General features: G+C 40.6%; 1 protein-coding gene across 9 annotated transcripts in view; it reads left to right on the forward strand.

The window, feature by feature from the left end:
• The window catches only part of IFT80 (intraflagellar transport 80), a 147964-nt gene that overhangs the window by 105813 nt on the left and 23849 nt on the right, over positions 1-18302 (forward strand). For 8 of the 9 annotated variants that reach the window (XM_007063085.4, XM_037909458.2, XM_037909460.2 and 5 more), the window contains 5 exons: positions 2609-2727; positions 7077-7151; positions 8863-9026; positions 16997-17061; positions 18040-18175. In XM_007063085.4, coding sequence (XP_007063147.1) covers positions 2609-2727; positions 7077-7151; positions 8863-9026; positions 16997-17061; positions 18040-18175 — 559 coding nt within the window. The remainder of the gene's footprint in view (positions 1-2608; positions 2728-7076; positions 7152-8862; positions 9027-16996; positions 17062-18039; positions 18176-18302) is intronic. The other variant, XM_037909456.2, reaches the window with a different exon arrangement.

Genomic DNA, 18302 nt, shown 5'->3' on the forward strand with positions numbered 1-18302 from the left:
GGCAGAGAGTTTCATAAGTTAATTGTGTATTGTATAAAAAAAATAAAACCCTTTTATCAGTTTTAAATGTGCTGCCTTTCAGTTTCAGTATACATCCCCTTTTTCTTATAAGTGGTGTTGGAGAACTGTCTATTATTAAGGTTGTCCCAACATTATAAGACTGTTTTCAGTTGCTTAATTTGAACCATTTGGGCTGAAATATTCCACACTGGGTGTCTGCCTCAAGCTAAAACATTTTGGAACATTTCCACCAAAATAGTTCATCCATTTCCAAGAAGGATGCTAGGGAGAAATATGTTCTTTTGCCCACGTTAAAAAATTCTAGTGACTTTCACACACCCTTGCTTTGTAGAAGAAACTCAAAGCTCCCACATATGACCAGTCATCTCCACAGAACAACTGAGCAAAAAACGTATTGTCACAAGGTGTCTGGCCCTGTAATTGAAGTAGGTCCAGTTCTCCTGTGCCAGGACAGGTGCTCCCATTTGTCCACTTAATGGGGTGGAACAGTGCCTGGAGGCTATAAAGGATCAGGGAGAGACCAAATGAGTTAGGGAGTCCCAGTGAGTCAGAGCAGACTGGTTCAAGCAGGGACAGGTGAGAGCTGCCAGAGACCAGGGATACCGGGGAAGGTCCTGAAAGGAAGAAGGTGTTCCTTGGGGAAGACTGAAGACGAGAGTATCAAGGGGAGTTTGCTGGCTGTCATCGCCAAGCCTCAGAGCCAAGGCTGGAGAGCTGAAGGCAGGAGGAGGAGCAGAGGAGAGCTAGAGCCGAGGGCTGAAGGCAGGGGAGCAGCTAACATTGCCAGGCCAGACAGCTGGACTCAGAGGGATCATGAGAAGGCCAGGGTGAGTGACAGATGCTCCCTCTGACAAGATGCTCCCCAGCAGAGAAACTATGGGGGGTGGTTCCCACTGGGAAGAGTGGGGTTTCTCTCCAACTGGAAGGGCTAGGCTAGGGAAGCTCTCCTGGGACAAGGACAGGGGAAGGATGACAGACACTCTAGGCCTCGTTGAAGGCTCCAGTGTATGGGGCATCAATGACACGATGTGTTGAGTTTTAATGACTGCTTGCACTGGGGTGAGAAATGGACTATATTTGTGACTTTTGATGGAAACTGAATGAACTGTGTTTGGCAATAAACCAGCCCCAAAGAGGAGTAGTATTTAAGATCTGAAGTGGATTTACTGGGGACTCTGAAAGGGTAAACTGAGGAAGGCATGCTTGTCATGCTTTGGCCTGTTGCAGGAAGGTTCTCCAGGCAGGGCTCCCCTATGACACCTACATTACAATAACATTAAGGTTAAAAAGTCAAGTACTCAAAGGTTAGGAAATGCCAGGAATTAAGGTTGCCTCTTCAATTTTGATTTGGCCTCTTATGCATATGCATGGAAGAAAATAGTACGTGATCAGGTAATTAAACTGTGGGTATATTTACACGTAAACTAGCAGCCCAAGTATATATCTAGGTTCCTGTGTATTTGAGTGGCTAGCCCATGTTGAAGCCTGTGCCACCATATTTACACTATTATAGTTACCCATACTAGGTAGATTGAGGCTAGCATGGGTATGCCTACCCCACTACAATCACACCTTCACTTGCAGTATGGTAAAAGTTTGGCAAAGTTATAAACAACTGAAAATGGGATCTTATAATGGAAAGTGTCAGGCAACTTCAATAACAGGGGGTGCTATCAGCCATGTCTATAATAATGTGTTTACAGCTATTAAAACGAAACAGTGCTGACATTTTTCCTTGTAAGGAAGTTTATCCAAATCTCTAATTTTGTTACTCCACACTGAAACTTTTGTATCACTGCAGTACAGTAGAACCTCAGAATTATGAGCACCTCAGGAATGGAGGTGGTTTGTAACTCTGAACAAAATATTATGGTTGTTGTTCTTTCAAAAGTTTACAACTGAACATTGACTTAATACAGCTTTGAAACTTTACCATGCAGAAGAAAAATGCTGCTTTTAACCATACTAATTTAAATGAAACAAGCACAGAAACAGTTTCCTTACCTTGTCAAATATTTTTTTAAACTTTCCCTTTATTTTTTAGTAGTTTACATTGAACACAGTACTGTACTGTACAGTATTTGCTGGTTTTGTGTGTCTCTGCTGCCTGATTGTGTATTTTTGGTTCCAAATGAGGTCTGTGTGGTTGATCGGTCAGTTCATAACTCTGGTGTTTGTAACTCTGAGGTTCTACTGTAATTTTTTTTGAGATAGAGTGACCAGTCCTAATCACAGGATTCCAGGTGAGGGTGTACCATTAATTTAAGTGATGGCATTGCTTCAGGAAGACACATCCATTTTTTACAAGTCAGGTTTGAACACACAAAACAAATTAGCAGGTAAAAACCTCATACTTAATGCAATCCTTTTAATTTCAAAACTATGCTAGGTTATTAAATGTGAGTTAATAGGAGCTTTTTATTGATTTATTCATAAATGCTTTTCTTTAAAACTTCCTACATAGTTACATGGTACTATAAATGCATAATATCAGCCAGCTGTTTATGAAAATTAACAATGAGTATAATATTATGCTGTTTTCTGTTCCATAATTTTCATTTTTTTAACCATAAACCTTTTTTATTAGGTCCGTAATGTTATTAATGATGCAGTGGATTTACTTGAATTCCGTGACAGAGTCATTAAGGCCTCTTTGAACTATGGGCATTTAGTTGTTTCAACTTCTCTTCAGTGTTACGTGTTTTCGTAAGTAATTTCAATTAATGAAGTATTATTTGATCCATTCAATCATTGTGAGATTCAAAAGGAGCTTGATTTAAAGTACAGTAGCTTATACATGGTTTGGCTTTGAAAACATCAAATCTCTTTATAGATATATGTCATAGAACCCACCTTTATACATACTAATGTATATTTTCATAGTTGCATAAGGAATTATCATAATGTGTTCCAGTGGCAGAGCCAGCTTTTGCAACCAGGAAGGGGGTGGATCATTGGTGGTGGGTTGGAGACCAAGTCTGTCCCACATTTACCGGGAAGTGGAAGCTCCCATCCTGTGGAACTGGGCCCAGATCCCCACTCTGGGCATTGTGACCTGGAACACAGGGTTGCAGCACCATTCAGATTTGGCTTTGCCACCACTCTCTCATGACTGAGGGGTGCCTGGGCCAAATTTGAGTGAGTGGCTTTGTGACATGTTGCACAAGGTCACATCACCATGTGACACCATGCACCATATTGCAATGCCCAGAGCAGGGAGGCAAATCCAGACCTGTGAGACAGGAGCTGCCGTTGCTGAGTGAGTGAGAGCCGGGCTTCCTCCCCAGCCCTGTGTAAAAATTCATGTCATACACTTCCTTCAGTCAATTGCATAATATGCTTGAAAAGATGCCACACGTCAACCTAAAGGCTGCCACAGAGATGGTCGTACTGCCTTTTAACCCCCATTAGCTCCACCACTGTTGAGTTCTACTAACATGAATGAAAGTTGCAAAGTTAAACCCTATCTCTGAAAATGTACCCTATGTGCCAGATCCTCAGCTGGTATAAATTGTCCTGGCTCTGTTGGCTTCAGCTGAGCTATGGCAATTCACACAAGTTGATGATCTGGCAAATGGAGTAAAAAAAATAGCTGATAAATACATTTTATGGGAAATTACTCTTACCCTTCAAATATCCAAATATGGGCAGGCAATTGCTCACCTCTAGATTATGGAGCTGCCAGTTGCATCCATTTGGCCATTTGACCCATTTGCACTGGTTACTGCTTTGATAACATTGCTTTTTGCTCAGAGTCCATGACATACAAGCTGTTTCTTGGATACCATTACCTTTGCTCTGCAGATTGGCCAGCAGTTTCTTTAGAGATAGGATTGATTGTTTATAAGTAAGGCTACGTTTAGTCATGGGTATTTTTAGGAAAAGTCAGGGGCAGGTCATGGGCAGTAAACGAAAATTCATGGCCCGTGACCTGTCCATGACTTTTACTAAAAATACCAGTGAATAAAACTTGGGAGGGGGCTGCCCGGGGGCCCCACGGGTGCTGGGGGAGGGGCGGCACGTGGTCTAGGACTCCCGCTGGTGCTCGGGAGCGGGGGAGTTGGCGGCACCAGCAGGCTCCTTATCTGGTTCTGTGCCTCTCTTCCCCAGCAGCAGCAGCAGAGTTTGGGTGTGGGAGGGGGCAGGGAGTTGAGGCACAGGACAGGGTGAGGTGGGCTCTGGGCGGCGCTTACCTGGGGGGGCTCCCCGGAAGTGGCAACATCCCCCTCGCTCAGCTGCTAGGCGGAGGCGTGGCCAGGCAGCTCTGTGTGCTGCCTCTGCCTGCAGGCACTGCCACAGCTCCCATTGGCCACAGTTCCCGGCCAATGGGAGCTGCAAAGCCAGTGCTCTGGGTGGAGGTAGCCCGCAGAGCAGCTTGGCCATGCCTCCACCTAGCAGCTGAGTGAAGGGGATGTCACCGCTTCCAGAGAGACCCCCAGGTAATAGCCACCCGGAGCCCACTTCACACCATCCGGTGCCCCAATCCCCTGCTCCCTCCCACACCCAAATTCTGTAGGGGGGGGGGGATGAGGCAGAACAGTGGCCCAAGACTGCCCCAGCAGCAGCTGATGCACCTGGCACAGGTGCTGCCTGAGCTGCTCCTGAGCCAGGCGCACCAGCCGCTACAGAAGTCACAGAGGACACGGAAAGTCATGGAATCCGTGACTTCCGTTACCTCTGTGACAAAGGCCTGGTCTACACTACAGAGTCACGTCGAAGGAAGCCGCCTTAAGTCGATCTGTTAATGAATGTGTCTACACTACCGGGTCCTTTATGTCGACCTAAGTCACCTCTGATGTCGACTTCTGTAATCCACCTCTGCAAGAGTCATAGCACTTAGTTTGATTTTCATGGGGCAACTGCGAGGTAGTGTAGACACAGCACTGTGTAATTCGACTTAATTGGCCTCCAAGTGGTGTCCCACAATGCTCATCTGTGACCGCTCTGGAGATCATTCTCAACTCTGCCGCACTGCAGCCAGGTACACAGGACACAGCCCCTTCCCTGCTAAAGCTCCGGGAACTTTTGAATTTCCATTTCCTGTTTGATCAACACTGGGAACATGCCAGCTTGAGCATAGCCGATCATGGAGACTACATGCCCCAAATGTGCTCCAGCCTGGTCTGCACAGGAGGTGGTGGATCTCATCTCTGTGTGGGAAGAAGGGTTTGTGCAGGCAGACCTCTGATCCAGCAGAAGAAACGCTGACATCTATGCAAAGACTGCTCATGGAATGGTGGAGAAGGGCTACACGAGGGACACACAGCAGTGCCGTGTGAAAATAAAAGAACTTCGCCAAGCGTACCAGAAGGCAAGGGAGATGAACAGTTGTTCTGGTGCTGAACCCCACACATTCCGGTTCTATAATGAGCTGCATGTGATTCTTGGGGGTGACCCTACTAGCACCCCCACAAACAATGTGGACACCTCACAAATGTGAGAGTCTAGGGACAACAAGGAGGATTATATGGTGGAGGAGGAGGAGGATAATGGGAGACCGGTGAGTGGTGGATCCATTCTCCCCAAGAACCAGGAAATATTTTTAACCCTGGAGCGCTCTGGGTCGCAGGACATCACGGTGGTTGACAGTGATGCCTGGGAAGGCACCTCTGGTGAGAATACAGTTAAAATGCACACTTGGAGCACAGCAGCTCCCACGGTTGATTTACCTACTGATTCCCCACTGACTGGTAACTCTCTGACGTTGCAAGCTTCCAAATAACGATAGCCACTTGTTTCTCCACTGTCAGAGCAACTCTCATTTTTGTGTTGCTGAACTGCAGGGCAGGGGAAAGCTCTGCACAAAGTTTCTGGAAGGTGGTCTTCCGCATTCGAAAGTTCTGTGGCCACTTCTCATCATCCCATACCTGCAAAACGATGCTGTCCCACCAGTCAGTGCTTGTTTCATGGGACCAGAAACAGCACTCAACAGAGTGCAACTGCTCTGTGACTGCCATCAGAAACTGTGAATTGTTTTTTTCAATGGCTTGCAGCAGGGCTACCTGCAGGACATCACTATGTTCCACATGGCAAACCTTACTTTGGCTCTGGAAATACTGCAGGAGAAAGCATGAGGTGTTTGCGATGCTCACAGCAAGAGTGCACAGCTGAGCAGGCTCCGTGCTTCTGCGGTTATGGCATACACACGGCGATTTTAAGGCGCAAAAACCACTGAATTGTTTGCTGTTGATGTGAGGGAGGGAGCACAGTATATCATGGGATGTCGACGCAATGTTCCCATTCTCCCCTGCAACAATGTTTTGGTCCCATGAGGCATTGCACAAATTTCCCAAAACACACTGCGGCAAGTTGCACTTTGGGATAGCTACCCACAATGCACTGCTTTGTGCATTGATGCAGATATTGCTAGTGAGGACGCACTCCATCGAGACAATGAGCATGGTGTGTCTACGCACAATCGACTTCATTATTTTGGGGTCTCAAGGTCGAATTAGATAAAGTCGACTTAATTTTGTAGTGTAGACAAGCCCAAACTTGCAGCCTTATTTATAAGAGATGATATAGAACTCAGTCATGTCATGTCTGTAATGTAGTTCACCAGTCATAGGTGCTGGAATCTAAAGCTAATACCTATATATTGTTTTCCTGCTCAATAATGTGATTGTTGTTGAACACCAGGGCAGGCATAAGTTCATATAGGAGTAAATCCTGTGGCCAGTGTAAAAGCTGCAGAAGACTCTGAACAAACTAAACTGATGTGGTTCTACAATGTGTAGGAGGGCAGAATAGAGTGAGGTTTTGTGCGACTTACAAGCCATGGAGCACAATACTACAAGAGCTCTGTGTACCCCAGTGCATAAAGTGTTTAGGAAGCAGGAGGGAAGATGTGCAGCTGCATGATCCACTGGCTAAACTCATGTGATGAGATTTGCAAAGGCGGAAATGGTGGTTAGAAACCCAACTGCCATGACTTTCAACAGGAATTGGACACCTAATTATCATTCGTACCTTTGAAAATCAAAGATAAAAATGTATTTTCATTACTTTGTGAATTTTAGAAATGTTAATTAATGCTAATCTTAATATTATTTTAGTACAAAGAACTGGAACACACCGCTTATCTTTGACCTCAAAGAAGGAACGGTTAGTTTAATTCTACAAGCAGAAAGGTAGTTTGTTTATTATAATGCACAAGACTAATTTTTTGTTAAAATGTATATTTGTAAAACTTGGGTGGGTGGGTGTTTCTCAAATACTAATAACAAAATAAAATATACACTATTGGTAGGTAGTAGATGGAGTCACATTGTGTGACTAAAAGGTCACGTTGTTATATAGTATCTATGATATGATTGCAGAACTGAATTGCTTCATACATTACATGTGCACTGTATCATTATGCTTATCTTTTATTTACAATGGAAAGTAAATAATCTTCAGCTGTTACGCTAACATCTTTTTTTGATCTTTTATATTTGTTTGTTTAAATGAAACATATTATATAGAAATAATCTTTACTACAGACTGGTCCTCTACTTATTAATAAAATTGTCAACTGTACTGAATAAAAGTAAAATGCAATTTTACATTTTCACTAATAGTACTTATATGTAATATCTATACATGCATGAAGTGGCTGTATTTCCTCCATTTTAAATGTTTATGTGGTTACCTACCTGAAAATCATTTACCAAAGAGACCTTTCTTTGTGTGTAGCTCTGCCGAGAGTCAGCATTGTTTTGTGGAATAAGACCAGGAATCAGGAACTCCTGAGTTCTAATTTTAGTCTTCCTCTAATTTGCTATATGGCCTTGGACAGATAACTTAAGCCCAAATTTTCAAAAGTGTGTATTATTTTTGAGTGCCCAATTTTAAACACTTGGGATCTGATTTTCAGAGGTATTGTGCTCTTAAAGCTCCAAATGTAGTCAGTGGAGGCATTTCGGGAGATCAGGCCCTAGATCTGAATTTAGGCACCCAAATTTAGAAGGCACTTTTGAAATTGTGGGGACAGATCCTCTGTTACTGTGAATTGCCGTAGCTCCATTGAAGTCAATACAAAATTTTTGGGAAATCATTCTTCCCTTGCAAATATCTATATGAGTAGGCAATGGCTCCCACTGTAGACATAGAGCTATGACAATTTATATCAGCTGAGGATCTGCCTTTGGCCTTTAATCTTTCTATTTGAATTTTCTTCATCTGTAAAATATCGATTATACCAACTTCTAACAGTAGTTATTCATTGTTATTTAAATTCTATATAAATACTAGTTCACAAACATAAACCATTGAAAAAGGCCACTTCTCTATAGGGAAAGGCATCTTAATAAACTGACTTTGGAATTAATTACAGAAAGTATCTTCTACGTATCTACAGTTCATCTGCCTTCCATGACAGTTCAGTCATGGTGAAGAAACAGATACAGAAAGATTTAAAAAATGGCAGATGTAAGCTCTAAACCAGTTTCTAAACTATATACACATTGAGCACCCTTTGCAGCTGCTGAGCTTCTGTGAGCACTTTTGTGTAGGGGGCTCAAAATCATAGTATTTTCTAACTTCCTATAGACAGATGCCTTATCATCAGAATATGTAATGTGAGAGTGTAAAACTATAGAATATACTATCTTAGGGAAATTATAGTAACAGATTTCCCATAGCTAATTAAAATCCTTATATTTGAAAGACAAGGATCTTAAAATTGAATTCACCAAGTGTAGAGCTTTCTTTCCAAAAATAGAGTTCCAAATTTAAGGTTTATAAATTATGTAGCTTACACAGAAAACACTTGCAGTATTTTAGACAATTATCTTAAAATTGATGGATCTTTCTACCATCCTCCACTACAACTAATTAAATGAGCTATGTTGTTTGCAGGCATTTTCTTCTTATAGATGGTGGAGGGATCTATTTATATTCCTATGAAGGACGATTAATTTCATCTCCAAAATTTCCAGGAATGAGGACAGATGTATTAAATGCCCAAACTGTATCTTTGAGTAATGATACTCTTGCAATAAAAGACAAAGCTGATGAAAAAGGTATGTTTACAGTTTAACGTTTCCACTTTGGCTAGCAAGTTACTTGCAAAAGTGTTAAAAAGCTGATAATTACATGTGCATTTGATATCTTTCTTTCATACGTAGCACATTCATGAGTTAAAAATTAAGCATGAAACCAAAATAGTAATTTTTCATATTAATTTTGATTTTTGTTTTTATTTTTGAAGTACTACTAATTTTGCAGTAGTTGCCTACAGGACAGTATTTTCATAATGGGAAAAAGGTATGTTTCTTCCACAACCTTCCACTCTCCAGTTATAGGCAATGCCACGTGGGACAGGTTCCCCCTGGGGTGCCACCTGGGGCTGGGGTACTACTGAGCCATCTGACCCACCAGCCTGGGCTCCCTCTCACCCTGTGCTGCTGTGACAAGCTGCAAAACCCCCCAAGCTTGCACTTTCATCAGCATTCACACAGGTAGGGGCACACCCAGCTGCAGTTACATGCAGGGCTCTCTAACCACCAGCTTCCCAGCCTAGGACCCCAGAGCAGTACCATCCTGGCCTGGTCAAATCTGGCCAGTATATGGGTTTAATACCCGGTTCACCTCTCCCTCAATGTGAAGAGGACCGTGCACACTTGTGGTAACCAAACTGAGATTTTCACCAGACACCTTAGTCAACCGCACATTGGTTTGGATTAAAACATTAAATAAATTTATTAACTAAAAAAGATAGATTTTAAGTGATAGCAAACAGATCAAAGCACATTACCTAGTAAATAAACAGCAAACTGTGCTTAAGATACTAGATAGATAGGATATGAATTAGCAAATTCTCACCCTGAGTGATAAACAGGCTGGCAGATTCTTAAGGCAAAAGCTGCCTTTGCTTGCAGCTTGGGTTTCCCAGGTTTTCATACACAGGCTAGAACTCCCTTTAGCCTGGGACCATTGCTTCCACCAGTTCAGTCTTTGTTCCTCAAGTTTTCCAGGTGTGTTGTTGTAGGCAGAGTGAGGTACCACCATGATGTCATTTCCCCCTTTTATATCTTCTTCCCACTTGCAGGAAAGCTCTTTTTCTGTAACCTGAGTCAAACAGTTCCCATTTTATAGTGCTGTCTCTGAGAGGTTCCTGTTGTATACTGTTCCTGGGGTAATCCTTGTGCTTGTGTGCATTTCTTCAATAAGCCATTAACATTGTTTGGCCTTTTTACTGTTGTACCTGAAAGGCTGCTTGTGGGTGTTTTCAACCTCACAACATGTTTCAATAACACATACATAGCTAAACTTCGTAACTTCACATACAATGATAGTGTATACAATGCAATGAGATATTAATGTCTAGCAGATCAAGACTTTTAGAATGATACCTCCCAAGGCATACTTTGTGCAAAACATATCCTAATTATATGACAGTGATGAATAAGGGGGTACCACGGTGTCACACCGTGGAAAAACCAGGAGTCATTTGCAGTGAAAATTTCAATAATTTCTCACTCTCGCACATGGTTCACAATAGAAATACCGATGTGGTTACTGTTTTCCCTATCTGCCTACTGAACTCAGGAGCCAGCAGTGCATTAATTGTGACAGATTGTAGCCTTCAGATACTTTTTGTTTTGGTTAACTATTTTTCAGCATTGTTAGTTTTATGTGCAGCTTTTATGGGGTTAGTTGTGACTCAGTAGTGTTTCAGAGAAATATTTGTTTATAAATGTTTACAGTCTTTTACAGGTGGAGTTTTAATTTCTAACACTGTCACAAAATCTTTCTTACTCTCCAAATGAACAAACATAAAGTTCAGGCATCTCTTTTGTGTTAAAGATTTTGAGATCTGCCTCCTGCATCCCCCTTTCTTTTAACCACAGAAGGGACTGTGTAGTTGTCTCTTCACCTATTGAATTTTTTTGAGTCTGCTTGATAAGGAATCAAGAATACTGATTCAGAGGGCGGAGTATTTTTTCTATAGTTATTCATGAGTCATTGATAGCAACTATGTGTTGTATTCAATGTGTTTTGTAGCAAAAAATTCTACCTTTTTATTTTCTAGAGATTAACAATCCTTACTTTCTTCTACCCAGGAAATCTAGAACTAAAAGTGCCTAAGGACTGTATTTAGGACCCCAGACTGCTAAGATATTTCAATTATACCTGATAATTTCTTCCATAGTTCTCTCCTCTGATCTGGAATTACCATCTCTAAGAGGGACAGAATAGTTCAGTGTTTGAATCTATTCCTTCCTTTGTCTCTTTGCATACTTCCTATAAAAGTGCAATTGTGGAGATGTTTTTGTTTGCTTTGCTTTGTTCTGTAGATGCTCGCCCACTAAGAACCAGCCTTAACACCAAGTCATATCACATAGATCACAGAACAACTATCATATGGAAATGGCTTTTACTGTCCTCCTTCTCTACATGTTTTCCAGTAAACACATCTCAGAGATGGCATCCCTTTTTATATTTAGGTTCTATGAATAGTGTTATACACTACAGAACTGTCTTGGCCCTATGATACCAATTTCAGAATTGTACAGGACTAGTTGGAGCAATGAAATTCTGGAATCCATTTTGGATTTGCTTCTCTAAGAAACAAGTCCAATGTTTATTTTAAATGTTTGAAAGCTCTGACTTTTACTATTAATATGAATTTGAGCATTGCCTATGTTCAAATCTGCATTTTCATTGAAAACAAAGATTTTTAAACTTCTCATAGCCACTGTAAGAACTTGCTCCTCAGGGCAAGTCCAACATGGAAGCTGCAATTGTATCCCTATAGCCACTTGTGAAAGTAAAAGCACTTAATTTTTGTTGGAGCAAGAGCAGTCCTAATTATACTCTCTTGCTAAAATGCTCACCTCACTAGCTGGGGGGCAGTTTTGATGTATCCAGAGGCAAAAGGGGGACACCCTCTTCCCTTCTTTTGCAGGTGGGATGGGAAAAAGAGGGAAATTCTCAAGCAGGAGCAGTTGGGGCAGTGCTATATACACTCCTCCTTGTTCCCCCTCCCTCTCTGTCCAGCATGTGTTTCGTTCTTTCCCTCCTCCACCCATCCTCTGAAGGTAGGGGACTATCCCACATGGCATTCAAGTGATGGAGCCTGGACCCACCTACTCCCAATGTCATTGCATAGCGGAGCTACAAGAGGCTGGATGAGTGGCTCCCCCCTGCTGGGGGAAGTGGGTGGGTGGTGCTTCAACTTGCTCTTACTGTTTTGAGTAGACACTTTGAGCTCCATTTGCTGCATTGGCGAGTCACTGGTTTGACTCTGGTCCAACCCCATACTTACCCACACTTATGTAGTGAGCTAGATCTCTTATGATGTTGGGGACTAGACTGATCACTAAACTTTGTTTGGGGTCCAGAAGGGATTTTTCCCATATGGCGAAGTTTACAAAGTACAATGGGGTTTTTATACCTTCCATCTGTGGTCTGGTTTTGGAATTTTAAATTACATTGTTGCGACTTTGGCAGGTTCCAGTGCAGTTGATGGGTTTAAAGTGTCTGACATGAGGTCCCTCTAACCCAATGTGCTGTTTAGGCATGGTCCTGAACAGGACATTGCATGGTGACAGGGTATGCTGCCATGTCTCATGTAGCATATGGCTCCCCTCATCTCATTTCTCCTACCTCTTGTGTGGAGGAGCGGAGTGGGTTGAGACTCTGCCTGTTTACCAGGGTCCCTGGGTAGGTCTGAGAGTATGGAGAGGGCTTTGCCTCAGACTTCCCCTTAGGTTTCTATAACCCAGGGCCACTGGTGCCCAGCTGAAGTCCACACTAGAAAAGGCTTGCCAGGAAGTTGGAGAGAATGGTCCCCATTGGTCAAGGGTTTTAATAAATTTGCAGCCTCAATGGTTAACCATACTAGAGCATACATGTCTCATTGTTTCTGTCTTCACATCAGCATAACATTTAAACATTTTAAAAGGAGCCACGAGTTGATGTGGCATGAGTGTATGGCTATCAAAATGCAAAGTCTGACAGTTCCAGGTATATTTAAAGGGACAGCACTGCATATGTGACTCATTGGTTGCTAAAGTATTTGTTCAATAATGTAGTCCTTTCAACCTTATTCACGTGTATCAGACAGTTGTAGCAGCCATCACTTATTATCCAAAAGCGTGAAACCTGAGCTTCTTTTATTTCAGAGTCTGACAGTTATTAGGATGGGTTTGGGTTAGAGAAGCATATCAGCCTTTCTTCTTATAGACTATTTCGTAGACATTGCAAACATGATCCATCTCTTTCATCCCAATCCATCGGTCCTGTTATATTTACTGTATGCTTCAGCTTCACACACTTGATGTCTGCAGGTCTTTATTATTGTTTCTCTTCCGTGATCTTGCTGACAAATGTTTCATTGATAGCTTGTGGTATTCATTGGAAGATTCACAGAGTTATGGCGTTTGACTTAACAGGTGTTTCATTTATAGGGCGTATAAATATTCTGATACTTTAAAGGCGATTTATCTAGTTGCAGTATTCTCTTGTCATTACTTCATGGTAAAGTTGTGCTCAGCTATACCTACAGTTTCACAAGAGCATCTTTTTTAAAACAAGCCATTGAATTGTCAAAATGGACAGTCAAGAAAGTGCTCTTGCTTTTTAATTAGCATGGTCAGAAAATTCCCTGCCAGCAATCTCAACTGCCATTAGATTAACCTGCACAAGTAGTCCCATTTCCTAGACACGATGAACTTGGTTTTCAACAGCGAGTTCAGCTTTAGACTTACTTATCTTGCAAATAAGCAGCAAATGTACTTTCTTTTGCTCTAAGGGAAGAAACTCAGAATTAAGTACTAGTGCAAAGGACAAAAAAAGGTCCTGACAATGATCAGCAGTGAGGTAAACTCCATAATAATGAATGCACAGTGACTCACTCAGAATAAAAGCTGAAACTTCAATTACATGAAGACTAAAGTATCTATGAACATTTAAAGCAGTACTTCCCCAAGATAGAGAAAAGTGGGGGCAGGCTCTCCCTCTGCATTTAGGTGAGGGACAGTTGTGCTCCTTCTCATTGCTTAGTTCAACCCCCAGTTATAGATACTTATCTTTTGTGGGGCAATAAACACTTTATTCCATTGCAAACCATTATTTACAGTATATCAATATAATTTTATTACTTATTTTATTTCTTTTATTAAAATATGCTTTGGGAGAAAGTAAGCTTTAGAGGCAGGATATTAAAGACCTATACAATTTTTAATGTAAAAATTAAAATGGATTTTCATTAGTAAAACTCACGTTTCACAATAAATTATTCAGAGAAGCATTGACTAACAATAAATTATACATATGTAAATGAAAGATACATTTTACTTCTGAGATAACATTTTCTTCATTTTATTATACTGTTCATATAAAGAAACTTAATTTTATTGCTGTACTAATCTTTGGTACAGCAGGGATAAATTATGACTTGTGCTATGAGTATTTTTAAATACAAGGTTTGTATAAATAATGTGTCCATAAATATCATATATTATCTACACACACGCGCGCGCGCGCTTTTGAGGGCACTCACTCAAGTTCCTCTTCTGTTGGTCCTTTCACTCTATCCATCTTCATGGAGAAAAGGGTGTATCTTTTTCCTGAGCAGTGCTGCAGGCCCACTCTGCAAGTCTTGCCAACCATTTCTGAGCTTGAGCTAATCAGTCACTTTCAGTGCCTCATCAAAGGAGGGATCTATAGATCCTGTGCTGGTGGGAGCTGTCAATCAGGATTAGCCAGCTCTAAAGAGGATTATCTAAATGTGGGGTTGCAATAAGGGCAGTGGAAAAGGAAGCTCTCTTTAGGGGAAAATGACTCTAGAGGTGTGTAATAGTCTTGCAGAAGGCCAGCACAGGGAAAGACAGAAACCCTGTGCCCAGAGATTCTTGCTTTTCTCAATTTGCTTTCCTATTAAGCCCACTGTAGAGGGGGTCCCTTTTCCCTCCCCTATCAGAAGGTGAAATGTGTAGCTTCCCATGGTAAAATTTGCTCAGTCAGATCCTTCTCTGTTTTCTGGGAGCCCTTTGTCAGTGGCCCAGAAACAGGGTCCTGGCCCGCTGCAGTGCTCAAACAGACTTGGAGGAGGGTGAAGAAATTGTTCTTAGAAACAGATGCAGACCCTTTTGACTTTTCCAAGTGGTTTGTCCAGGAGAATGGAATGTCTTCATTTAATCTGTAGACTGTTATAGAAAAGGGGGACATAGACATCCTCTTTCTGGATGTTTTCAACTGAGAGAGAACCTTTCAAGATAAAAAATTAGGTTTTAAATGCTTGTAAAGAGTTGTTAGGATTTTCCAGATACTAATGTGGCTTTTCCTAAAACACTTACTAAGCATTACAGATTGGGCAGGATATTCATGTCCTCAGTATGTGTGTGGTAGATTGTACAAAATCCTCTTCATTTCATTTTCTACAGTCATTATGATAGCAATAGTATTGGTTTGTATAATAAGATCAAGAATTAAGGTCATGTAGACAACCATGCACAGAAATGAGAGCAAAACACCTCGTAAGTAATAACTCGTTTTTGTTTGCATGTTTAACCATCTGCAGAAAATAACACTTGTACACAACCCTTTCATTCTCCTCTGCAAGTGCTACCAACGACCTCAGGAGAACACCTGTTCTCACAACCTTTTTTCCTCTACCAGTGAAACCAACGACCTCAAACCAACATCCTGTATCCTGAAAGAAACCCACAATAACATATTATTAATACATTAACAGCGCCATCCTTTGGAATAAAAATATTCATATGTTTCAGGGTTCAGATGGTAACATACAACTTACAAGGGCAAAGTTCAAGTGGAATGTGATGTCATTAAACCTCTGAGATGTGTCTCTGAAATTATTAACAATCTTCCTGTGTTTAATTTTTGCTGAATCATGTACAGTTTTACAGAAATGTTCTTAACAGTGAGATATTACTTTCCTCACTAGTTTTGAGTAGCCCAGACCACATCTGTCAGAATACATGTAAGCTTGTTCTTCCTTTCTCCCTCTTTGTGAGCCGTTTGGCCAAACCAGAAGTACAAGTTATACACAAGCAAAGTTTTTAGACATTCAGATATGATACAGAAGTATAAAACCCAAGCCTACATCATGTAGAATTTATGCTCATTTATGATTGTGCAAAGTTGTAGGTAGGAGGTTTCCAGGCCATAAAGCAGCTGTAACTTCCCTTCATCAGAGTGGTTGCGCTAATGAGCATCAGAGGGCTTGGATGGGCCCTTGGGCGCTATAAAAGAGAATCACAGCTTTCTTCATCTTCTTCCTTTAAAAAAAAAAGGTCCCTAGTCCTTTTTCTTTCAAAGAGACTGTGGAAAACATAAATGAGTGGATTTTTGGCAGGGGTAGGAGTGTGTGGAAGTGATGGATTTTTTTTAATTATTTTTTTTAAGGGGGGAAGACATGCAGATGTTTCACAAAGTTGCATGTATCTCTAAGGCAGAGGATTTTTGAGGGATCAAGCTGGTGACAAAATTTTAACAAGGGATGAACATGATGATCCAAAACTAATTTCTGCATTCACCTGCATCATCTAGAAATTAATATAATTGTTAGACTAATGTTAATTAGTTAATATAATTGTTAGATTAATGACTGGTGAACTATGACAGAAATGTCAAAATGGAATTTTCCCCTGAATGAGTGTACCATATTTCAACATTGTGGCTAAAATAAGCACTCTGATAAGAAAGATTGATGTTTAAGATTTTGATGGGTCAAATTTTCAGTGTTCAAACTGAGATTTTTCCTGCAGTCAGCAGCACATAATGAATAAGTGTACCAACTTTTAAGATTTTAGTTCACTTGTCACTATGAAAATTAGATGCTCAAATCAATCAATTACCCTGTAATAAGCCTCTATATTATATTAGATAATACAACAGAAAGCTTGGAAAATCAATGAAGAGTTTGGAAAGTCTGGCAAGGAGATATCTGATCACAGAAATGTTGAAATCTAGCAAATATGATATATTTCATTATTTAACACTACACGTTTTATTTTTCGAGTTATCTACCTGTTTGAAGCATTATCTGGGAAGCCATTAGGTGATGGGAAGCCTCTTATCCACAAGGTAATGTACATACTGTAATTTCACCTTTCAAATTGCATATCATATCTAGGAAGAAAAATAACTATTGGGGGTTAATATCATACTTAATAGAAAATAGTAATAATACTTAATAGAAAATATTTTGACAAATCTAATTCTTTTATAGCACAAATTACACGGATGTATATATTGTGTTGATATATATAATTGTAAGGTATAGATTGGAAACCTTGGCTTTGTATAATTGTTATATTTCTCCACCCCAAGAGATCAAAGTGAGCTTCAGGAGAGTCTCAGAGGAATACTGGTAAGGGAGAATTATAGTCTGTCATATGTTGCAGTGAAGCTGACCACTTGAATTCCCTCTGTTCTCACTCCAAAGCCACTTGATTGGCATCTGCCTATCTCAACACTGAAGTCCTTTGCACTATTTCTTTGTTCTTCTCTCAGGAAAAAGGAAAGAAGAAATGGTGCTGTTGGTCTCCATGCTCAATCTTTCTCTTTGTCTTCTCTTAAAGAGTGGTTGAACAGAAGACATTACCTTGGAGACATAACCTTGTTTCTTCTCTCCACTTTTTTCCTGGCAGTATAAGAAAGGCCTTGCAGGCAGTGGAGTAGACATCATGCAGCTCTGTAGTGGTAGCATTTTTGGGCAAGAGGCACAGGTGCTCCTTCTCTTCCTTTATGCTGCTTTATATTTATTTTTCTTTCAGACTTTCAAGATACTCATCAAGCCTTGGTGCTCCTGCAGCGTAACAGACTATGCTCTTAATGGATTAATGACCTTGTAGGAAATTAACCTCTGTAATGCTATACACTTAAATAAAATAGTTCTGGGACTAAGACAAACATAACAGGAATTTAAAAAAATCCAGTTGTTGAACAGTAATAATTTATGTCACTTTTTTTTTAGTGGATCATCAGTTTCTTTTAATGTAGCATGATTCCTCCTATATGGATCTATCTGGCATAAACAATCGTTTTCTGTTTGTATTTTAGACAGAGATCACCGAAATTGCACTTGATCAGAAGGGAATTACAAATGAAAGGAAAATTGTTTTTATTGATAAAAACAGAGATCTTTATATTACTTCTGTGAAGAGATTTGGGAAAGAACAGAAAATCATCAAAATTGGTAAGAATCAAGTCAAAATTACATTAATCTACATTCTGGCAGCACACATATTTTATCTACAACAAGAGTGTTGAAAGCTCTATTATTTGATTAATTTAAAAATTCACTTGAAAGAACACTGGGGAAT

Source organism: Chelonia mydas, chromosome 9 (assembly GCF_015237465.2).
Source record: "Chelonia mydas isolate rCheMyd1 chromosome 9, rCheMyd1.pri.v2, whole genome shotgun sequence".
Lineage (NCBI taxonomy): Eukaryota > Metazoa > Chordata > Testudines > Cheloniidae > Chelonia > Chelonia mydas.